The sequence below is a fragment of the Pygoscelis adeliae genome, unplaced genomic scaffold (assembly GCF_000699105.1).
Source record: "Pygoscelis adeliae isolate BGI_AS28 unplaced genomic scaffold, ASM69910v1 Scaffold226, whole genome shotgun sequence".
Taxonomy (NCBI): domain Eukaryota; kingdom Metazoa; phylum Chordata; class Aves; order Sphenisciformes; family Spheniscidae; genus Pygoscelis; species Pygoscelis adeliae.
The window spans coordinates 247,546-273,206 of record NW_008824983.1 but is presented as its reverse complement, the minus strand read 5'-3'; the positions used below and the strand labels follow the sequence as shown (position 1 = coordinate 273,206).

At 37.0% G+C, this 25,661-nt stretch overlaps 1 protein-coding gene across 1 annotated transcript in view; it reads right to left on the bottom strand.

Moving 5' to 3' along the window:
• ANKRD28 (ankyrin repeat domain 28) overlaps positions 1-25,661 on the bottom strand; it is an 83,005-nt gene that overhangs the window by 46,419 nt on the left and 10,925 nt on the right. The window contains exons 3-4 of the mRNA XM_009325699.1: positions 12,434-12,512; positions 2,027-2,097 (exon numbers count right to left, since the gene is read on the bottom strand). Coding sequence (XP_009323974.1) covers positions 2,027-2,097; positions 12,434-12,512 — 150 coding nt within the window. The remainder of the gene's footprint in view (positions 1-2,026; positions 2,098-12,433; positions 12,513-25,661) is intronic.

Below are 25,661 nucleotides of genomic sequence, written 5' to 3'. Positions count from 1 at the left end.
CTTGATTCTATTTATTACAATAAATTATATTCAAACCCCTCAAATTTCTTCTACTGTCAATAAAAAATAAAATAGGAACATAAAAGCGAAAATACTGCATCACAGGCTTGTAATTTAAATGAGAAATGGAATAGCTTCTATTATCTAAGAAACAAGCAGATTTAGCACTTTAAAAATCTAATCAATATTTTGAACTTTTGGTTTTTCTTAATATCTGGTTCAAAAGACATAATCAGAACAAGGAAATTTTGGAACAGCTATTATCCATTTTGTAGAAGGAAGCACTGTAGTACTAGCATAAAAAGAATTTCTTATATTTTTCTGCGCATATGCATTAATGAATTTCAAGAATTAGTGAATCTGCTTAGGGTTTTTTTTTTTGTTTGTTTTTTGCTTTTTGGGGTTTTTTTTGCAAAGTACACCAGGCACACAAATATAAAGGTCTGGAGCATGACAGTCTTGGCATGAAGTTGCTTGAACTCATGCAGTTGACAGCTAAATCTGTAATTCCAGCTATTTTGCATGTTTCAATGTCCTTGTTCAATTGCAGCTGTCCTTGCTCCAAGAGTAAGTCCACATGTTTTACTGAAATCATTATCAAGAGGTTTTTCTCATTACAGCTTTTTTCATCTAACGCCTAAAAAACCAGGTAAGTCTGTCAAGCTGGAAAACAGTGCCTACATGTACCAACCAGCTCTTCATCTACGTATGTGGGCTCCTATGACTTACCGTGTCTATAAACAGAAAATTCTGACAGGCACCTATCATTGCTTTTAGGGCAGACTGATTGGTTTACATGTTTCATGTGCCTTTGGTTAGTATTTTGTTTAAAATATTCCACATTTTAAAAAATGACCATGGTTGCATTTCTTGAAGTTATCATTTAGGTCCAAGTTTGTCTGCAGCACTCCTCTCTACAAGCATTACTGATATAAGGAGCTTTTATTGTCCCTCAGCTCTGAAGAATGCAGTATTTGGTGCTTCAGTCAGCTCTCAAAGGAGCAGCCTAAAAATACCTCAAGAAGAACAAATAGCATTTGGGAGTGAGGCACCCTTGGAGATTAATTTTCAAACACTGTTTTGAATAACACAATCTCCACGTAACTTTGCTATTAATGCTAGTGACAAAATAATGCAATTTATCCAGGGAATTCAAAAGCAAAAACTGAAACAAGGCTTGTTTAGATAGTTCATGGAGCAAATACCTGAAGCTCAATGCTTGCCAAAACAAAAACATTCAATTCTATCTTTTCAAACAAAAATTTACACAGCATCTTTAAAAACCCTTTATTTTTGAGACATACTGAAATGAGCATTGATTTGACTCAGGATCTCAAGGGAAATAGTTTTGCATAAACTCTTCCACATAATAAGCTCAGCATTTCTCTGTTTGTTTTGATCTTCTACAGGCATTTAAAATTTTTATTAGGACATCAACAATAAAGGAACAATAACAAATTCATTTCTTACATTAATATATTCTCATAGTTGTGTCACTGGTAGGCTTCAAAAAAACTTTCTACATATTTAATGTATAACTTTTGAAGTGATTTTCAATACTATCATTACTCATTAATTGCTTTTTTAAAAAAAGATGTTTTCAGGCCTTATAAAGCCATTATTTCTTCAATGCCTGACCAGACGAGCATGTGAAAAATGAAGAAATGCAAAGATTATACTGTAAAAGCTGTACTAAATCTTGTTTCATCTCTAATTCCCTCACGCTGAACCATTCTGGTTACCTTAAGAGAAGTAACCTGGACTTGAGAACACTGCATGCAGAATCCTCTCTGCTAGAGTAACGGCATTTGAGTAGAGAGCAAACCTGAGAACTGGATGTTTATCGTTTTCCCCTTTCTTCTTACTCAGGCATATGACATATATACTCTCCACATGTTAAACTGTTTCAAGTGTTTTGCAATTCCAGACATTTGGAGTAGTTTCACTTTATAAAAACCGGACAAAGAACAGAAGGCAATTTGAGACATCTTATTTTAACAGAAAGCAGTCAAAAAAAAAAGCATACCTCACTACAAGATGCCACAGCTCTGTGTAAAGGAGTCAACCATTTGCTGTCTTTGGCATTAACTCTAGCTCCTGTAACAAAACATAAGAAAAACAAAAATTTACAATATATTTACAGAAAGAGTTAAATATTTTCCAGTACAGAGATAGAACTATTGGAAGATACTTATTCTAGGCTCATTAACACAGCATGATGCCAAAAACGGAACAGGAGTCTTTTCTCCAGCTGAAGCCCACCCTTTGAGAAAATTCTTTTAACACTGCACCCATAACACTCTTCCATCAAAGTGTACTCATCTTTTTACACTAGGTAGTCCTCTATAATCTTTTCCAAAGGTACATAAGACAGTTGCGTATGAAAGACTGACTCCTTGCCTTCACTCAGCAATAAAAATCTCATACTTTCTCACTATAGTTTAAATTCTCCATTAAAACAGAGAAAGAGGCTACATTTATTCCCCATGCCTCCAGTTTCCTTGTGGTTGGCGAGTCTGATGCCTAGGTATATGGAATGATGCTTCTTATACTGGGAATTAGGGAACGAATCTTCTCTATTCCACCAGGTCACCTAGGCCACTTCAGAACCTCCTGAACCTCCCTTCATGATCAAGACTGTAACAACCACACCTCTCTGCTTCTAAAAGCATACCCGAGAAACAGCTGTCCCCGCCCCCAGGAAAAAAGGTCGCACAGACATCTGTACGGGACATAAGCCTGGGTTTGGATTTAATTTTTTTCTTAATAATAAAAGGAAAGAAGGATTTGGGGATTTTTTTTCCCTGAAGGAAGCAATTGAACTACTTTCTAACTTCCATTGAACTTCAACAAACAAGACTTAATGATTAAGCTTAATGATTTAATTTCTTACTGATATATATACACACATATACATATACATGTATATACACACACACATATATAACCTTACAGGTTTTTTTATACCTTGTGTGGAAATTTAGCCATGTTTATTTGAAAACTGCTGAGATTTTACAGACATGAGATAGCTTAGACAAAATGTTACCTTTTTGAAAAAATAGTTCCACTCTGTTGGAAAGAGTTCATAGAGCAGTATTTGTTATCACACGGTAACATTAATGCTACATGGTCAGAGCTTAAGTTCTCAAGCTAAACATTATATTGTTATGTCAGAACCAACTTAAATTTTTTCTATGCAAAGAATAGAAAAGGATGGAAGGCCAGTAAGACACAAAATGTCAAAGAGGCTGCCGGTCAGGATACCCAGATGAGAGACAGGGTATTTTGACCCAAGTCTCCCAGACCTGCACCACCAAAAGAAGTCTCTCCCAGTCCAGCTGAACAACCTGACCAAGAAACTTAGCAGTCTAAAAAATCATGGTTGCATATACTAAGCAAACCAAAGATCTGAAGTCAATTCTCTGAGTTAATCAGTTTCTAGTCAATCCATCCCTTTTCAGGCTTAAGAACACAACATGGAAGCTGATGCTGGATCCAAACTCCCACTTTGACCCTAGGTCTTCCATGTGCCAGACAGAGTCTGAGGTCTAATTGCTGGCTACAATTTCAGGGATTTCCCTCTTTCCTTATCCAAATTTCAGAAGGTTTGGGTGTCATCCTATTTTCCAAGTTCAAAAGTTTTTGAAAACTAAGTTTGAAGCAGTGGGAAGAAAGTCCAAGTCCATTTGAAGAAAACCCCCAAAATCTAACAAAAGTTTGAAAGACTTAATCTTACCATAAGTTATCTGCTTTTGTCAACCATCCTAAGGACCCAGTGTACCACACTGTATCATGTACCATAACATAATGTACTGTATCAAATTCTGCATGGAACTCAAGCAAAAAAAGAATTCGAGGATTTTAAACGTCACCAGAAATGTCTTAGGATTTTTGGTAATCCTTCCCAAAAGACAGTAACTGAATGATCAGTAAGTGAGAATGTAATCAATATATTTCAAACATACCTGTAATTCTTGATTGTCTTCCAGGTTATTGTTAGCCACACACGAGACAAAAGTAAGAGCCAAAATGGTACTCCAAGCTCCACATGACTTCACATCTACAGCTAACAACCAAGGAATGAGAACTTTCAAAGTCTAACTGATTTCTGTTTGTAATTTTAGGATACAATTGTCGTTGGTTTTAAAGGAATTAAGGGAGTTACTAGGTCACTAATCACTATCCTGATTTTCCTCAAGTGACGAAACGTGAGATAGGAGAAGCACCATGCCCAGCAGAAGGGGAGAAATGCGTGCTTCTACTGCAAGGAGGCGGCAGTTACCTAAGCTCTAGTGAAAATGGGCTTAGAGTCCAAGCCGTGTTTATGGGTTCAGCTAAGTCGTTCACTGACATTTCTGGTACCTTAACACACAGCCTAAAAATCATATCAGAAGAGAGCAGGAATAAATACGAGAAGATACTGTACAAAAGGTTTTCCCAGTGGTAAGTTAATCAAACTTGCTAGGACTAAAATAAAATAATATCTGAACATGTGTGTTATTTCTGGTAAGAAAGAAAACCAGCATTAGCCAAAGAAACGCCTAAGGAAATTTGAAGTGATACCTAAAAGTAACATGGTCCTCTCAAAAGAACAAAACCAACACAACAATATCTGCCTCCCCCAAGTGATCCTCTACCCAAAGAAGCAAGAAAGCCTACGTCTAGGACATCCCATAGTTAAATTAGTGTAATATGTAGACACTAAAGTAAGTTAACTTTTTCAAATGCACAAAGAATTTGTAGATTCTCTGGCAAAGGGAAAAACAAAGTTGACTTTTGACAAAAGGTCTAAATCTCTCATGGACTTACTTAAGAGGGAAACACCAAGCTTGATTTTCCCCCCACCACAAATAACTCTTAATGGAGTTCCAAAATTGTTAGATTGAAAGACAAAGTTTTTAAGTAATAATCAGAACAAGTGTACTACCAAAAAAATGCGTATGCACTCTAGACACGTAAAACAAAATAGTATTTTAAATTAACATAGAGATACTACCCCCTTAAATTTCTCCAAGAAGACATGCTGCCAAGAATGATTTAAATTTTGTAAAACAGCTTCTCCAAACAGCCTTGTATCTGAGGACATAATCCCCCTCTAACCTGTTCTTTACTCCCTAGCACGTGATTTGGGGAAGTGTTCCTGTTCCTCCCTCCCCCTTCAGATGCTCTCCATGAGACATAAAGCTACGTCAAACCTATCATACTCCTACCATGCAACAGTGAGGAAGGTTACAGCTTTCATCCTCTGGGGTAAAGATGTACTCCAGATCATTGCAAATAACACTGCCAATGCAACATTATCTCTGTGCAGCTCAACCTGCTGACATGTTAACCAGGGCATGTCTCACAGTTCAAATGCCTTCAAATGCCAGTTACGCAGCAGTTTGCTCTTTCAAAACATGGTGCAGCGTACCTCAATCCCCAATTTGTAAAAACAAACAACCCCCCCCCAAAACCCACCACCACACTGGATCTTCCAGACTTCAGGGGCCTGATCTTAACATGTTTATTAAAACTGCTCAAATATTTCATTTGTTTAATGTTAAATTTCTTGTATTTCAATTCTTTTAATGCCATAGAGCTTGCAGGAAAAGGATTTGGGGGCTTGCCAGAGATATCAAATACAATAGTGCAACACAAATACCCATCATCTTTGCTTGAACTTAAGAACTGATTATGTAAATGACACTCCCCTAAAACTGCACCTTCCAAACAAACCAATTTATTCTTCCATGTTGATGCACTAAACCAAAATATTAAACAAGATCTTCCCTTTCATTACCAACTTTTCTAGTTCAGCCTTGTAAGTTTACACATCTAGGCAAATATGAAAGCATGATTTTTGCCCTGCAAAAAGGGAGGAAGGGAGCATGGGGGGAGGGAGGGAAGAGAGAAGTATTACATATTTTTCTTCCCTCCTCCTTGAATCTTACATTTCATTTTGCAAAGTTGCATTCACAAGACTAACAATTAGAAAGGCATGTTTTATTTAATAAATCTACTACAGAAGCTATGGAAAAACTCAGTGATGCTTACTTTCAGCACATTTATGTTCCAAGAGACACATACATGCACTGATTTACAGAACGATCCTGGAAGCTTTCATTACATCAGTCCATATCTGGTAATTGCACATTTAAATGTGCTATTTGCCACCAATACCTTGACATATGTTTCTGCAATCCAGTTGCTAATTCATTGGTGTCAACATCCTTACATTCAAATAAGAGCTAGCATCTCAACCACCTCTTGAAGAGATAGGCAATGAATGACTGGGCAGGAAATGCTGCAAGGAACAGCCACGCACCTCCTCCTTCATCCATAAAGTGCCATGTAACTATATACAGCCATGTCTCAGCACATCACCTCTACGTTCCTCTTGTAAGAACTTTTGCTGTGACTCTCTTCCCGAGCTACTCTGCACCAGAACTCTTCCTATTTGTAAGTGTCCTCGGAAGACTAATGAATGCAGTGGCTGCATTACTTACGCGTCACTAGTTGGAAGTAGATTCAGAAAAGAAATACAACAGAACTGACAAGACATTTTCATCTTTGCTCAGTACTGACTTAAGTACTGAATTGCCTTCCACTCTTCTGTTTGTAGTCTGTATTTTTAGACTGTCAAGGATGGTATTTTCCTTTGTTATTGTAAAAGATGTGTTAGCAATTGAACAATATCATAGCATAAGAAAATAAAGCAAAAGTGTTTTCATTCACATATGCAATACAGACACCTGATGTTCAGTATTTGAAGCTCTGAAATGTTTATTTAGGAGTAAAAGATGTAAATAAGATCTTTAGATTGCATTTAAAAAAAGCTAACAAACTGTCTTAACAACTAGTATACTGAAATAATTTTAGGAATGGTCTTTGCAGAAATTAGGAAGATCCCAGGTATAAATTGCTGAGAATAACCAGCAGTCCTACTGTAATTAGAGTCTATTTAATTGTTTTCATAAGGGTTAGTATTAGCTTCAGAAGTTTTTCCTTTTTAAATGATCCACTTTTTATCTAGAGAAGATGACCATGGAAGTACTTAAAGTGGCAAGCAGAAATTCTCAGACTACACCGGGGCATGAACAGATGGATAAGAAAACTTTTCCTTAGATAGAAAAATATGTGAACATTCAGGAGCAGATACAGAAAAAGTTTGCAAAGTAAAAGAAGATTTGAGATATGAATTGAAGCAATCAGTAATAGAAATCTAGGGTAACTTCCTATTGAAAACTTGGATACTTAGAAAATTATTGCTGCAAAAATAATGAGCAAGACCTTATTGAGAGAAAGCTTCTTCCTATTTATAAACTAAATGCATAGTAGAGGACCTATAGAATAGCGAAAAAAACATCTGAGAGGGACAGGACTGGAATATCTTTTGAGCAGCCACAATGATGCTTCAACAGTTTTTATTTTTATTGTTTAAAAAACAAAAAACAAACACCACCAAACCAAAAAACACATGGAGATACACTAGCCACAAAAGGGAGGAAAACCATAATCAAGTCAAAGCCATCCTCCAGAACTTCGCTGCCTTGTCAATGTAAGAAGTCCATTTCCTTTCAGAAAGGAAACTTCATAGTTCCTGCCACATCTCAGACACCACATCCTCAAGCTTCAGAGAGCAACACAAGGTTCTCTGACTCCTTGAGCTACTGAACGCTTCTACCTTTTCGTAAGTCAGCTTCATTTTCTCTCTCAAAGAGCATCAGAGCTACTTTCTTCACAGCAACTGACTATTACTGCTGCCAGAAGGAAGTTAAGACAGCTCGAAAAAGGAAACGACGGCCAACATCATTGTTAAGAGGAAGCGGCCGAAAGATACAGCCAGTGTAAAAGGAGCCCCTGTGAAACGCCTTCAGCTTGTGGGTACATCTGCAATCCAAACAAAAGGGAGCTTCATGTGGCTGACATTTTTGCAGCGATAGCCTTTCAACAGCTGAGCTGTGTGACTGTCATTGCATGGACTTTTAATACTTGCATAGCTTCAGAATTGGATGAAACAAACACAGGTAGAGTGGAGTAATGCTGGAGGGTCTTTACTGTCCTCCAAAATCTGTTATTACTGTAGCGATAGTTTTCCAGCGTCAGCACGATTCTTACATTTTCCAGCTGACCCAGAGGACAGCACAACAAAAACTCGTGGGCTGCCAAACCTTAATGAGATTGAGTTTGACCACACACTCATGTACGCTGAGCTCCATGCAGTGAAAATTTTGAGTTAAACAAACAGAAATGTGTTGTGTTAGTATTTAAGTATCAATGCAATATAGTAACTAAATCTATTTAAAAGAAAACAACAGCTAATTCAGATGTTTATTTTCATGAATTACATTGATTTCAGTGAAAGCAATAATAGTCTGCACGGTATTTTAAAGAAAACACATGAAAAAAGTTACTAATCAAAAGAACACATTCTGGGATCACACTAATCTGTCCTGCTCCTCACATGTCACTTGGCTGCAGAATAGACTCCGATGGCATTAAAAAAAAGCATGGACAAACAGAGAGAATGATTTTTTATAAAGCAAGAACCCTCTCCAGAACAGTTCACATGCAGGACTTAACTGAAAGCAGGGTTTGATTTTTTTAATCAGGACTTCTTGGAAAGAACAAAAAGTTGGACGTTCAGTAAATTAAGACTTAATTGTTTTACTTTTCTACTTCTCAGTAGTTTGCCATCAAGTATTTACACAATTAAAGTCAGTGCAATTATGCAAAGTAGACGGATGTATTTGTGCACCAGGATGCACAGTTGTATATACATCACAAAAGTACAACCGTGATGGGTGTTACCACTCTTCACAGAGTAATACAAAAAAGAAAATGCTTCTAAAACTATGATTCTCAAATGACTAAAATATAAGCTTTTGTTCCATCATTCTGTATACTATACATAACCATCTTTATGCCTCTTTTTTATTTACTGTTCACCTCCTTACCTAACAAATTTAGGAATGCTAACTGCTTATCTAGCTACAATCTAACAGGGAGAGATGATTTGAATATTTAGACTTCCACAGATGACAGTGCTATGACAACTTGCTGGCAAGATGTTCACAACCTCAGGGGACAAGTTTATTAGTGTTCAGTGAAGCACTGTATCAAGATAAAAAAACCAAAAGGCAATCTAAATGTCCAGCCCCAAACTGGAGTCACTGAAGCAATTTTCTTTGCTGTTCAGAGTCTGTATCCAAACCATCAGCTTCAGGTCCCTTGCCCAGGCGAAAGACTACAATAGGAGAGGTCACAGAGCAACCTGAGGTTTGGTGGGAAAATATCTGAAGAATTCAAAAACTAAGTAAGCATGCTTGTAAGACTGAAAACTTATTCCACAAAAGTCTGCAAATAGGCTGAATCGGTTATATCTTCAGAATGTACAATATGGGTTGCTTAGGTCTACAGCAAAGTAATATAAAGATACTGTAACAGCAATGTATGATCAAAAATACATAACTTGAAAGCAATGTGGATCCCCTGGAGGGGGATGCAAAAGACATTCCGATCACATTAAAAAACCCTACGTCTAGGTAACATACGATACACACTTTAACTAGGAATACGGAATAATGAGAAAGAATCAGGTAAGCGCCACTGAGTAGTGGAAAAATTAATGCTGACTTCAGTAATTTTGAGGTCCAGTTTGAAGAAAGAATAAAGAAGTCAAAGCAAACAGTCTTCGTAGGATAGCTTGCACAGCAGGAAAACTGTAAAGTGGTTCCTAATAACATTCCAGCAGAACTACATTAGAGGACATTACAAGTTGCAAAGCCAAGCTCTCACAAGGTAAGAAATGCTAGGATGAAAGTAGTCTACACTACTTAATTCAATCCCTTGTGCACATATATTACAATAGGTCAATTAAAGCCACATACAATTTTTTTATATGCAAATTCACTGCACAGAGGAGATTGTTGTTCAGAAATGTTATTTATTCAACAAACTATTTTCTCATTGTTCGAAAAGAGCTCTTGCAACACGGCAAGCATTCTTCAAATCTTGCTGTGGTAACAGATGTTCTTTATTTGCTCCCTAATGCTCATCTATTATGACAAAATGTAACACTATACATCTGTCTCAAAGGAGAGATTTGATTTCCAGCTGAAACACAATAGATGAATTTTCCGTATCTTTATGAAGTGGAGAGGATAAATACACTTAATTGGAAGATGGGGAACAGAGGTTAAGAGAGTTAAAAGAAAAAATCTTGGCTTGCGCATTTTGAGACATCTAGACCTGATTTCTCTGAGAAGTAGCTGGTGCAGCACTTCAGATACAGCTGTGAGCGCTCACACTTCACAGACCACAAAGATTTCAAATCCAGCATTCAGAAATGAGGAAGACTAAATTGGTGACTACTTTTTAAAGAGTCTGGTTTAAGCTGCTTGCCTAAAACCACAGCTTGCAGGCAGGTAATATACAGATTAGTGCCCAAGTACAGCACAGCCCTTCAAACTGAACAGCCGTAACACTAAGACATCACTTTCTCATCCTGCAATGAATGCCCCTCTTCATTCGCTTACAAATGCATCAACAACTGGCATCTGGTCCTCCTTCACTGTACCACCCCGATTCGTTCCCAGCACAGCCCGTCCCTGCGAAATTCATGAGGCTGTGCTTCTACAGCAAGGCACAAACATGTAATTGAAGTCCACAGCATAGCACATGAGCACAGCAAGGTGAGACTGATACTGCCTATACATTCCACAGCTTTTGAAGCTTTTGATTTTGCAACTATTTAATGCATTGTTTGTGTAAGTAAATCTTGATTTTCATTAAATAAATGTTATCTGAGACACATCAATGCCTCCCAGTCTTCCTGAGCAATTTGCAGACACAGCAGCACTCCACAACCTCTCCTCCACACAACAGCTCAATTTTGGACTATTTGTACAGCCCTAATTCTTAGTTCTTCACTTCCCTCCTTTGTTCTCCAATTTTTCTTACACTTATCCCCAGGCTATGTGTCCAAATAGCATGACTAACCTTTCTTCCCCTAATGCCATTCCCCAGTCAGGATCTTGTTTCATTAATATCTGAACTAGAATCTCGCTCCTTCCATAAGCCCTTTGCCTGAGAGATACGTTCTTCAATCACAGTTCTGGTAACTGGACTCTGTAGTTCACCCAAAACAGTCAGAAGCCTCACTCCCAGAAGTAGCTGACTACAACTTTGTGAAGTTTATAACATGGTTAGTTGTTTTGGGGTTTTGTTTGGTTTTGTTTTAATCACTGTGAAAACCCAAACAAAAAGAAATATCCTTGCCAAATCCAAGGTCCCTTTTCAGAAGAAAGGGGTCATTATATATTTTCAAGAGACACCAGAACTTGTTTTTTTCTTGATAGGGAAAAACAGCGCCTTCTCAGCAATACAGGTGAACTCTTCTGGACAAATTATCACTATAGAATATTTCAATGAGAGAGAGATATATATAAAATAGACGTAATGTGATATTAATTAATAAGTGTATATAATTATATATAGAGAGTACATACATATAATGAGAAGATTATACATTGCTATATTATCACAAATTAAATTGTGCCTGTTAATTTCAACTGAAAGTCTGGAAGTGACTCCTACAATCTTAACAGTGACATTTCCTTAAAGTAAAATTTGTTATTAAAGGTTGATGGGGAGGGTGTGGGGGTGTGTGGAAACAGTCAGCTTTGCACAGGTAAGGTGTGCCATTAAGCAGACAGGAAATTAAAGTAGTTCTACAGGACCTCTACAAGTTTTAATCTTTCTATTTAACTTTAAAGCTCCATATCATTAATTCAGCCTCAAGCCACCTGATGGTTAGATTTGTCCAAGACCAAAGACAACCAATTCAGTATCTCAGTCATGAAGTTTTGCTTTCAGGTTTTTGGTTTAGTTTCTTGGTTTTATACTTTTTTTTTTTTAAAGATGGACGTATACTGTTTTACAGAACTTGCACTTTGTCTTAGCACAAATAAATAGCAAAAAAGACAAGAGATTTTAAAATTTTCAGCTGACCCTAATTATATTCTGTGCATTTAAGCCAACAGCAAAGGATACTTAAAAATAATATAACCAACTCGGGATGCCATCTTCTATGTTCAACTTTAATTGTTTTTCTGAAGGCCATTTCAGAACCAAAGCAATGCTGCTAACATCTACCTATAACATATACACTATTACTTCTTTAAACTGGAGTTAAACTACTTAAAGCTGATCAAGCTACAAATAAAAAAAAGCTATAACTGAGAAAGCTTTCTACAAAGAAATATTTTAGAGCAGAACTACACAGTATTATAACACTGACAAGTCTGGAAACCAAAATTTCAGTACAAATATCTTTAATTTCTAGTACATTAAATATCTCTATGAAAGCTACACAGACTAAGATGTACATAAATATTTCTTTGGATGTGCACAGTTATTTTTTTTTTCCATTAACAGGAACAGAACATACCAGATAAAATAAGTAGTTCAATAATTTCTGCATCTCCCAGATAGGCAGCAGCATGTAAAGGGGTCCTTTTCTCATTATCCTGTGGTAAGAGGGGGGAAAAAAGGTTTTATTTAAAATAAAAAACTACGTTTTAGCATTCTGCATGATTTATGAAAAAACACTGCATAAAAGTGCATCTTCCAAATATTGTACATTTTATATTTTAGAAAACATAATTACTCTAAAGACGTTAGTCACATTTACTAAGACAAGCATGCTTCTCCCTAAGGAACTCTTAATACCTACATAGTGAGCTAGTGTTTTCCTGACATACACAGACTGACAGATGCTCATCACATCATTAGATTAACCCATCAGTTAGAAATCACCATTCACTTGTCTCCAGAGACAGGAACTTGAGGCTGTCCTACACAGTTAAAAACGGTATGTCACCTTCACATGCAACAACTAGTGAGAAAGATTTTCTTTGGAAAGTTTCAAGATGGTTTCAGCAGGTTTTTTAAAATAGAAAAGAGGCTGGAATCAGTAGGGGCAAAAATACTGAAATCCCATTTCAACTGTTTTGTTTATGTAAATAAGCAAAGAAAAGGTAGAGATGCAATTTATTTTGCAGAAAACACTCTGCAAAAGTGGAGGATACAAGTAAGACCCAGCACTTTTGAATAGTTCAGGCTGATCTAAGGTCCTTTTGAAGGTACAAGTAAGAGAACTTACTTAGCCATACACAATATACACTGATGGAGATTCACTTTTGAAAGACGAGCACAAAATATTTCTCAACTCTTTCAGGATCAGTGCCAATTTCCCTGCACCAGTTTATAGCTTAATCAGAAAAATAAGATCACTTTTACATCACAGTGAGTGATAAAAATGAACAAGAACCAGCCAGTTTGCTCTCTGAAGAAAGGCCGCTGAGAAATCAGAAAAGAGATGGGTCATCAGTCAGCATCCTGGTTCTGACCTAAGCTCTGCTTAGATGTCTAGATCTTTTTAGTAGTGTTTCAAGTACACCAGCGGTGAGGGATCAAGATTATAAGCAGCAAGAAATTTTAAGTCGCAAGCCATTTCCATTAATTCAACTGTCGTGTCACAACTATGGTAAAATTAACGCACATTTTAATTGGCATTTTATTGTGAAAAGCATTCCTCTCCCTTGCCAAAATAACCTTATTCAGTGAATCCCTACTTAAGAGCTAGCTGCGAACAAGAAGAACATTAAAGTTCATGGCAGGAGAGATCTGATAGCAAAACGAGAGCTGAGACTCAGGAAGTCACTTACAAAACATAAAAGACAGTTTCAGAACTTAGAACACTCAACCCTCCCCAAGACACCACCACCACCCACACACAACCCCCCACCCCAACCAACCTACTCCCTGTTTAGTCCCTGCTCGGAAAAAGCCAGTTACACATGGTTTCAGCAGGTTTTTTAAAATAGAAAAGAGGCTGGAATCAGTAGGGGCAAAAATACTGAAATCCCATTTCAACTGTTTTGTTTATGTCAATAAGCAAAGAAAAGGTAGAGATGCAATTTATTTTGCAGTCACCATCTTATCAATGTTTCCTAAGATAATTTTTTGAATTACACACAAGTAATTCCAAATTGAGCAGTGCAAACCTGACACTGATGCACCCTGAATACTACTGAATCAATACCCTGAATCAACACTACTTACTTATCACTAACACCACATAATGCCTCACAGTACCAATTACTTGCCAGTATGTCTCAACTGCAGGTTACACGTTTATGACAAAAAGACAGCCCCTGGCACCAAGGACTTGTCATCTAGGGGGAAAAAAAAATACCACCACCCCCCCAAACAAAACAAAAAAACCCAACAAACCAGACAGACAGGAAGCACAAGGGAAAAAGTAATACACATATTAAACTTGCTTCCCCAGCCCAAGGTAGTGAACACCAGCCAGCAATGAAAATCAGTTTCCATTCCTCCAGTCGGGAGGAGCGGAGCTACTATAGCTAGCTAATATTTTGCAACCCCATTTAACCCCTTCTGATAATGCTAAAGAGCCTATAACCTACAGATTAAGGAACACAGAAAAATGAGTATGATATTATACTATCTGCTATTTTCACTGTAGAATTAGAGAAGATGGGCCATGAGTATGTCCTTCTGTAGAGGTAGTATTCACTCAGGAACACAAGCAAAAACTGCATTCCCCACTTAAAGGGCAGAACTCATTATTATCAGAATTTTCATCACATTTGTTGTGGTGTTGGTTTGTTTGGGGTTTTTTTGTTGTTTTCGTTTTTAACATCTCAGTGACAGAAGTCATGCAAGTAACCAATCTGATATAATCAATCAGAAGTCTTTCAATAAAATGGTGGAGAGAAGGGAGCTGTTTGTCTAGAAGAATGCTGATCACCGAACTCCAAATATATTTTCCTGAAACATCCGTGGTCCAAATTTCTGATAAATTCGAGCCATGCTTCTCCAAAAATCCAACCTTTACTAATGGATACTGTTGAGTATCCTGAAACCACCAAGATACAAACATGAAAGCAGCTCTAACACAGGCAACATTTCCACTCCAGTGCTCCTATGTTTCCAAGCTGTGTGTTTCCAGTCATGCAAATATTTCAGTTTTGCTGCTCTCAAGCTGACAGCTTGAAAATACTCAAAAGCCCAACTCCCAGTTCTGTAGCAGGGAGCACAAACTGGGAGGGTACCTATGCAGGAGGCTGGTGGAGACTTCCCTGCTCTACAGCACCAGAGCAGCCCTACTGGGATGCTCATGGCTTGTCATCTTCTGGGTCAACTCCAGAGCTTGGTATTTCAACAATCCCAAGCCCCAGGGTCTCTATCAACCACAAGTATTCTGCATGCTGAGGGTGCTTTGACAGAAGCCCTGACTTCCCCCCCCCCCCCGTTTCACAGCTGGCACTATTTGATGCTTCCAAACAAATTTTTTTTTTTTAAGTTAACTTCTCTGTGAGAAAGTTTTTGGTTTAGTATTTAGAAACCTGTTTTTCAGAACTTCTCACAAAAGCAGAAATGCTGCATTCACAGCAAGTATTCATCAGTATGCAGAAGTCTTTGCTTCCATCAAAAGAAAATTCTAATTTTGTTCCATCTGAAGTCTTACATTTTATTGGTGCATTTTAATAAATGAAAACTGAGTACAATTAAAAAGAATTCTGTATTTAAGGCTACTACAGTACTGCTATACAGATCAACTACTTTTTATTAAAAAACAGTAATAATTTGATGAACAAATTTCATCTGCAAATACAAACTACTGCATATAAAGCATTACAGTAACTAACACTAATTACACTTCCAGTTTTAACAAGCAACTTGGGAAGCAGACATCTTGCAGCACTGGTATGTCATACTAATAAATACTGGCCCTAGTACTGTTCCTTTAATTTCATAAAATTAAATGACACTAAAAGAAACATTTCAAGCAAGAAGGGGTTTTGTACATAAGTCACTTACACAGAATGTAAAAATCTAACACAGTTGGTACTATTTAATTCCAAATATCGTAGTCTTACTGCAGTATTTGACAATACAGAAAAGCAAATGTTGTGCCATCTTCATTTTCCAATTCAAAAATCTGCAAGGCAAATGGGACTATTACAACTCTAAATCAGCTGTAATGTTAGTAAGGAAACACGTCACACTAATTGCATTAGACAGGTTTTACACAGTTGAAAGAGAATGTTGGTATTCCAGTAGAAACAACAAAGACACTTATATTCCTAATAAGAAACTCCAAAGTTTAATTCCAGATATTGGTCAACGCTGCCAACAAACTAAAAAGCAATAAAAGGGCTTAGTCCTTAAGGAATCAGTTTTCAGAATGACAGTTCTGTGTCACAAAAACCCCATCATCATATTTATATGTGCCTTTGGATTGCATTACATGAAAAACCTATAGTACTTCCATTTCTCAAGTTTCCCAAACATTTCATCTACACAGGAGTTTCTATAAGGATTATGATATGAAAAATGCATAGGAGAAGGCCTTATGACCCGTTAAAACCAGATTTGGAATAAAGTGACACATATAGTGGTGCTACGAGCTTCTTCATAACTCCCCTAGAACAAGGGTAATACCACCTGTTTCATTTTACCTAAAACATAGGCTTTAATTGTTTCGCTGGTTATTTCACGGATCAAAACTTCTACAATGGACAAATCAATGGCTAATTAAACATGCAGCATTCAAATCTCTCTCTTTTTAAAGTAGTAAGTATCCTTTGAGATATAACAATTTATTCCTGGTTTGGGTTCTATCTCAGCAACTGATTTAGAATAACTACATACAACTACAGAGAATTTTAAGGAGCTAGATGCCTTAAAGGCAGATCTCTGTTATCCCATACATATCCAGTAAGACTGCCGTAACCTGACTACGGCTTCCCCAAGAGAATATAACTTCAATTTGCCCTTCAAACATCTACTGATCTGAAATCTTTGAATTAAAGTATTTTTTGGAAAAGCATGAATGCAAGTTCCCCCTTCATAAAATCTCCTCTTTATCCTATCTGCTTTTCAAAACCAAATTTTGCAATAACACTTTAAAATAGTCTCATCATTTTGTGATCACACTTACAAAATATCATTTAATACATGTTTTCTGCTGTATCACTTATCAGCTGTCTGCTTCAATACCATCTGTTCCTGGCAGAAATCAACTCTAAATACACAATCATAAATCTTGAAAGAGTTTCAACTCCAACATACCTTGTAATAGCTTTAATAAACATTCCTTGTAAGTGAAACTATTTTTAAATATAACACTTCACTTAGTGTATTCTTCAGTTAGGTTAGAGAGATAGGACTATTCAACCAGCACGATTTGTAACTCCTGGGTTCACAGATAATGTATAAGAACATGATTACAAAATATTTCCAATTCTTTGATAGTGTTCAATACCACAGAGGTCTCTCCCAGTGTGACGTCCCAGTGCTACACTTGAGAGTCACTAGAACATTGAATTTTATTTGCAGATTTTGCTACAGTTTTTAGAATTATCATTTTGTAAGGTAGAATAACTGTCTATTCTAAATAACTCTTTTGTTCCTCAACACAAAAAAAGAACACATTTAAATACTTGGCTTTTACGTTCCAGTTTTAAACTTCATGAAAGTTTAGTTTAGGTACATAATTCTATAATTGAGGCCACTAACTCTTTGGAAGTATGTTCAACCACAAAGTGGTATCTTAAAAACACATAACTAGAACTTGAAAATTAGTTGTATTATTGTCAACTGAAAGTAGAAGAAAAAGATTTAAGCGTTTGTCCTGGTTTTGGCTGGGATAGAGTAAATTTTTTTTCCTAGTAGATGGTATAGTGCTGTGTTTTGGATTTAGCATGAGAATAATGTGATAACACACCGATGTTTTAGTTGTTGCCAAGCAGTGTTTATACTAAAACAAGGACTTTTCAGCTTCCCATACTCTGCCAGCAAAGAGGTGCACAAGAAGCTGGGAGGGAATATAGCCAGGATAGCTGACCCGAACTGGCCAAAGGGATATTTCATACCATATGATGTCATGCTCAGTATATAAGCTGGAGGGAATTGGCCAGGGGGCACCGACCGCTGCTCGGGGACTGGCTGGGCATCAGTTGGCAGGTGGTGAGTGGTTGCATCACTTGTTTGTTCCTGCCCGCCTTCCCCCCCGGGTTTTTGTTTCTTTCTCTCTTCTCCCATCCCACTAGGGGGGAGGGGAGGGTGAGCGAGCAGCTGTGTGGTGTTCAGTTGCCGACTGCGGTTAAACCACAACAGTATTAGGCTTTCAAAATTTGTAAAACCATATTAAACTTTCACTAATAAGACTTTATCACTACCCACTACATTTCAGGACATATCCTCTTCATGCCATCTATTAGGACAGCGCAAACCTAGACTTCCAAGCAATGACAAAAAACTGACAAGGAATCTTTGCCCTCTTGCTCATTACGACAGCAGTAACCAATTACTCTAGAGACCTTGTCTTGTAGGAGAAAATAAATGTCTTTAGCAACGAGGGTCACTTCAGCCATAACCTGCTAAACCCCAGTGTTGTTTCTAGTTAAGATCTTCAGTACCAATTTAATAGTGCATGCTCTTTGACTTGATTCTAGATAATAATAACAACTGTCACACTGTGGATTAAACCACTAAATCATTTACTTGTGAGTGCCACTGTAGCTTGTGGAGACATTAAAAAATTAAGTGGCAGTGGTAGGTATACAGAATAAAATAAAAGGTAAGTCAGAAAAGAACTACAAAGCAATCTGGAAAAAGGCCACAACGGCACCATTTTAGGAAAGACCAAGAGTTTATACAAACATATAAATGTCACTAAGCATGCATGTTCCTCGAGACCACAAGCTCACAATTTTCTGAATTGCCACAAGAATTAAAAAAATCCCATAACAAGGTAATTTTTAGTGGATCTACATTGACACACAAAGCAACCAGCAAGCACAGTACTTTTAGGATGTTAGAAGACTCTTAGCTACATAATTGCAAAGGAGACACTAACTCTCCTCTTCAAAATTTGATTTTCCAAATCAAAATCAAACGCTCAGCAACTGCAAATGGACAAACCATAGAGCTGTTCAGGTTTTGCATATGGGCATATTTCAGAAACGGGACAGAAGTTTAACTTGGGTCTGGGTGAATGGGCAAAAGAGGGAGGAACCCATGCTAACTGAGTGGCATTAAAAACTACAGAAATGGACAATCTGACCTATTCTGATTTTGTCACTAACAACAGTGATAAAAGGCTAAGAAATTTGGCTATAAAAAAAAAAACTTTCAAGCTATATCCACATTTCCACTATGAGAAGTGAAAGAACAACAGAATGAACACTGGTCAGGAAACCTCCTTCCCTGGGACAATAAGGTATCTGCCATGGTGAGTTTTTAGGGGAAAAAAAATACACAGACACATCCTAAACTGGAATTTTAGAGTCTATAACAATGGTGACTAACTGTAATGCACCTCATAACAGAACAGCTGTCCCTTCCTTTTCTGCCTATTGGAACATCCCAGGCAATCATGTTTCTTCCCTAACACAAAACCTGGAGTGTATTTGAAGCCTTACAGAAAAATAGCAGGTCAAACATTTGAGTTTTACCTTTACCTAGAGGAGAACAGAACAACAATGCCTGTTGCATACCATTCCACATCACAGGGACACAAAGTTAAGTGGGAATCCCCACCAAGGAGGAGGCAGGGAAGAATTCACGTGGCATGGCTTTGCTATCTGGACATACTTTGCAATCCCAAAAGCATCCTCATTTAACCTGATGCCTCTGGACATTTTTAAAATGGAATTTCTGTGATTGAATTTGAAGTTCAAGTTCACAGAACAGCACTAACATCCATAGAAAATAATTTACTTCCCATTCAGCTAATGATTATTTGATTCTAGTCAAACAACAAAACTAAAACTGATAAAATACTCTTATATTCACTGAACCATTACACACAATTCACACACAAAATAAAACCTTACAAATAAAAAGCATATTGGAAGTTTGGTTCCTTTCTAAAATGCCTGAACAGTAAGAGCAATCTGGTGGGAATCATTAAAACTAAGTTTGCACAGAAAAAACATCAAGCATTCATATATATTATAGTGACATATTATATCAGAATATTCACTTATATTCAACCACCTCTAATTAAAAATTCCTTTTTAAAAACAAATAAGATAGCTCAGTTGTATCTTTCTAGTATTTTTGTTTTTAAGTAACACCTGGAAATACCTTTAATAAAAATCGCACAAATAATATCAAGAGTTCAAGTTACATGAGCAAACATCAGATGCCAGAGTGCTCTGGTCCAAAAGGCGATCTGGTCTTTAATACTGGCACTCAGTAGAACAACTTGACAGGAAGGAGATGGGAGAAAATCCGCTGTTTTAATGCTTATTGAATCCCAAACTTTAATGTCCATAGCAACTTAGGGAAGTCTGATTTTGAATGTAAGTTGGTACTACACTACAAAAAAGACTGTCAAAAAAGGAAACTGAAGTTCAGAACAATTCATATTGTTAAATAACACTATTCTGGACATCTTTTCATAAAATTAGCTCTTCAAATGCTAGCTGTCTTACATCACAAGCATTAGGCACAAAACACCATTCAGGTGTAACTGTTTGAAGCCCTGTCCACTTAAAACAGTGGCACCAAAAGAAAGACACACAAAAATAAAAAGTGAGTTACATTTAGCTCAAAGAACAGCTATTGAGCTTCAACTCCATCCATGATTATGATTGCTGGACCCCACAGACAGCTAAACTCTCAATCAGAGAATGAGAGTAAAAATTTCTCATTTAAAGATGTACATTCAAAAAAATACAAGTTATTTTGATGTGGTTAAAATGTTTAAACATCGAGATTCAGTTCATGAGCGTGCCTTGTTTTCAAGAAGGCCTCTTTGAAGTACTAAATCTTCAAAAATATGCTGCTTTACTAAGAGAACTGACAAAATTACGTATAATACAGTGTTTATTTTTTCATTTGGTTTCTGGAAGACCATTATTTTTGTCTGCCAATGACAAGAGAGAATGAAGTTAAATTTCCTAATTTTGTTAGAAGTTATGTTACTCCTAAACGTCAAAAATTATCAATAACACCACATATGAGGACAAGAATGCTTGAGGTATTCTGGTAGACATTGCATCCTTATTTCTCACAACTAAAGAGGTACACAGCAAGAAGACTTTTTGACTTCTAGTCAAGTATTTCAAGAGACATATTTTGAAACAACCAAACACCTGTGTATTTTTCCCCACTTCCAAGCAATTCACCTCAAAAACGTCTCTCTCCAATTTTTGTTTTTTGAAAGTACTAAGTCAGGGTGCTTTTTGGAAATACACATCTTCTCATACCCTTTCACCTTTATGTTCCATGCAGGTTTTGTAATGTTGCTGTCACTGTTATAATTCTCGCTGGTCAGGTTTTCAAACTCATGTACAGAACAAGCATGGCTTGTAAGAAAACCTGAACCTAGGTCTCTATTCTATAAAAATGTCTACGTAACTTCTTTTGCCCAAATTATAAAGGCTAGGATTCCTTGTGAGTGAACTCAAGCATCCATTTGGGTATCGGATAAGGATTTGAATAACTGAGCAGGTTTTGTGAGCTGCTCCCTTTCACTGAAGTTTCAATATCAAGAATTTGGTCCCATTTATCACTAATAAAGGCTACTGAATTCTTGCCCAATACACAGAGCAAATAAAGAGCTATTCTCTACCTTTTGATAAGAGCAACTTGATCTCACAGTACAGCTGAGATATTTTGGATGTCTTTTTCTTCCTTTACCTCAGGAATTAAAACAGAGCAACTTTTAGGGCCAAGGCTATTTGTTAATATACTAGATAACTGAGGGAGGACGGGGTGGGGACAGCAAAAAACCCCATCATTAAAATTAAAAAATACCCACCCACAAACCACAAACCTCTATAGCATTCAAAACTATGCTGTATTTAAAAACACAGATACAATAATATTTCATTTAAAAATACCTTCTCTTGGCTTTATGCTTCCCAAATGCCAAGTACATGATTTGTATACATTTACCTGGTACGTATGACAGACACCCCCCCCCCCCAGCTTTTAATCGGAATGCAGTTGCTGATAAGAAAAATGATAAATAACTCTGAAACTATTTTTGAAAAAAATGAAGCGGTGTGTGAAAACAATGGACTTTCCATAATTTGATGTGGAGTGCATTACATAACCCAGCCTGGGCTTGTAGAGCGGGCTGAACGAGGGACAGTGACTGCCTCGTCTTACTCTGTCATCTATCTGTAATATTTGAGGACAGAAATAAGAAAATATGCCAAGAGAGAAAACAGTACAATACAGGCTCTGTTTATGCTCCAGTGAAAGATCACTCCACACTAGGTAAGGTATGCACATCTCCATCCCAGTTTAAATCCACCACATTACGTTCAGGCCAATGACACTTTTGTTCAGAAAAGCTGAGGTTTCTGCCTTTTCCACTGCAAAGGCTCGTGCTAGAATGACAACCCTATGTGTGTCTGATGTATATCAGGTATTCCTCGGACTAACTGCATTATCTTGGTGATAGGAAAAGATGTAGTTTTCAGGTTGTGTGTTTAATGTTAGCACCTCTTCTTCTTAGAGCAAGCTATAACATTTTGATTGTGCACATTAAGTTAAATAGCTTTGTAAAGTCAAGTCAACTAGCTGCAATACACAAAGTCCTTCTGTTAAGATACCCTTGCACTATTCTGAACACCTGACTCAAAGTAGCATACAACACAATCTATGCTAATACAGAGACAAATTGTTAGGCAAGAAAAATCCGGCAGAATATATCTATTCTGAAGAATGAAAATGAAAGTCAAGAAAAGCATCCACCCAACAATAAGTGTCTGCAGCAAAACACGAAAAAGTCCCTACATTGATCATAAAAGAAACCCAACAGAAAGCCTCTGCTAGCGAGTATCAAAACTCCTCCAAAAGTGCTGGTAACCTTAGGATCAAAGTATTTGATTTGCACTATTGCTTAGGCTAAGTGGATAGGGGATAATCTTAGAAGATAACTATCATTATAGAAAGAGCTAGCAGCAACTAAAGCAAGACATTTGCACTCCTTTGACACAGTAAGTCAGCATCAGGTAATTTATTTGTAAGTTACCATAACTACATATATACATATGTATATAACTAGTATTTCATGCAAATAAAAACTGAAATGAAATTAATGATCAGGAAGGATGATAATAAAGTAGGACTTTATTAAAGACTGAAGAGAGAACAGATTTCCACTGGTTTTGGAGATGGAAAGGTACAGGCTGATATTACAGGCCTGGGAAAATTCCCAAACTTCGTATTCCAGACAGACATTGTATCTGAACTTTTGGGGCATACTCTTCAGCAAGGACTCAGAGATCCCTCATTGCAAAAGGAACTTCCAGTTCATTTGTCCTCAGACCTGATACCAGTATGAGCCTTTCCAGGCCCTACAGCCACCTACCAACAGTCCACAAGAGCCCTCCTCCTCGGGCATTTATGGGATAGCCTTCCCTCCCTACAATATGTAGCAAACAAATGAGAAACACTTTCTTTTCCCAGTTTTTTATATACATCCACCCTTTATTAGAGTAGATTTAAGGAACTTAAAGGTGTATCTACCTTGCATAGAACCTGTGTACAAGGGCCAAACTGTACAAAGGAAATAATGGTGCATTAGATATTCCACGGTAGACACGTAACCATATGCTTTAACCACTTGCAAAGGGGAGAAAATTGTCTTATTCAGAGGTATGTTGCACATGCATAAAGAGTTTTCACCCAGAAAGTTACTGCAAATAATCAGTAAATTCAAATCCTATCTTGCTATTACCAGCAATGCATTCTTAAAAGGACTGTGTCAATGCTGGAAGTTAAGGCACATTAAGTCTACTGAGCTTTTTTCTTCTCTCTGCTCTTTCAGTGGGGATGTTCTGTTCTCAAATACCAATCCTTTGTGTGACAGGCACAGCAACTGCCAGGAGTAACCCCAGTAAGCTCTAACTATTCAAGACCTTGCTTCTAGCTTGTTTTGTAAAAGCAGCAGGACATGCAGAACTTCAATTATGCTTTGAAGGTTACAATCTTTAGTAATAATCACTAAAAGTAATATGGCAAATCAGACATTATCTACAAAATCATTATCACTAAGAATCACATTGGAGACTAAAACACAAAACTCTTGAAACATTTAAATTTGATCTAATTATTCATGGTTCTCTACATAAATGCTAATTTTTCAATGTTAAAGAAATAACAATGACTGAAACAAAACTTGTCTGTCAAACCCCCAATTACTGTAAAACAAATTCAGTGTACAGCCAATATGGTAAAACACTGCCATGCAGACATCCAAGCCTGTTTGCCCAGTTTAGCACACAGTATAACCATCTTAGCATAGTGCTAGGCAAGCTTACTAGACCTGATGAGAAGGAGGATTTATTAGCCTCAGTAGCACATCACACTAATATTAATTCATACTAAGTCTCTTAAGAGTACTTCTCATTACCTGTACAAGGCAGCACCATGCCATGTAAGCACAGTCTTCTTTTCAGAGTGTCCTACCCTTTGCAATGGTAACTTTTTGAGAGCTACCGTCCAGATTCCACTGTACTAAGTAGCAATTTGCTAATGTTAGTCAGATTATCCCATAACTGCTGAAGGGTTGTTTGTATCACCCTAATAAGAGTGATAACTCAATACATCAGAAAATCTCATTTGCGCAGGCTAAATATGGTGTTATCAACATGAAGCAAGGAATTATTCCTCTTCAGACTGGCAAGGTTCTCTCATTAAGAGTTTCAATTCTGAAGAAAAATGCCTAATTATACAGATTTGTATTTAAAACATTCTGAATCTGTTTCTACACCAGAAGAGGAAATCAACACCATTTGGACGCACTTTATATTGAAGCTGAAAAACATGATTCACTCTTTAAACCACTAAAAAGGAAATAAGAGATCTGATTATTCATTACAGATGACATGCTTGAGAAACATTCCATACTAATGAACAGGAAATCCACAACTTTAATATAAGTAACAGTAAATAACTGCTATATTATGAATTTAATTCTTGAGTAGCTGGTGGATACTCTTTACAATATACAACTTGCAGCAAGTTTCCACAATGTTCAGAAGAATTAGGTCTCCAAAGTTCTCCGTTTCTGGAATCAGTCAAGGCTTCAGATCCATGGAGAAAACTGTCTCATATCTGATCCTTTAGAAGTGGAAGAAGCTTTCCTATAGGAAAAGCTCCCCTACATTCCCTGCAGCAAGGTTTCTTCTGATCCCTTCAGATACATAACATGAATATTCACGTTTTTAAGAACTGACTTGATTCTTTACCAAAATAACCCCTGGACATTCCCATACAGTAATGCTGAACTCTATCTACTCCCTTAAAAACAAATTAAAACTTGAGCATGTTCAGTGGCAAGATGTTTTATAAGCTAACTTTGTATCTTGTTAATAAAACCCCACACACATTTACCTGTGCTATTCACATTATGCCCTTCTAAAAACCAACTCCTAGATCTTCTTGCATGCAAGATACTTCAGCACCATGTTAAAACTGATGCATGGCTGCAAGTTCTGAGCAGGCAGAACCTGCTCCTGTCTGCAAAGGACCACAAACACTTTCCCAATATACAGGATTCTTCACAGAATTTTCCTGCTATTCTTCAGATGTAAAGAAATTTCAATGAAGTGAAC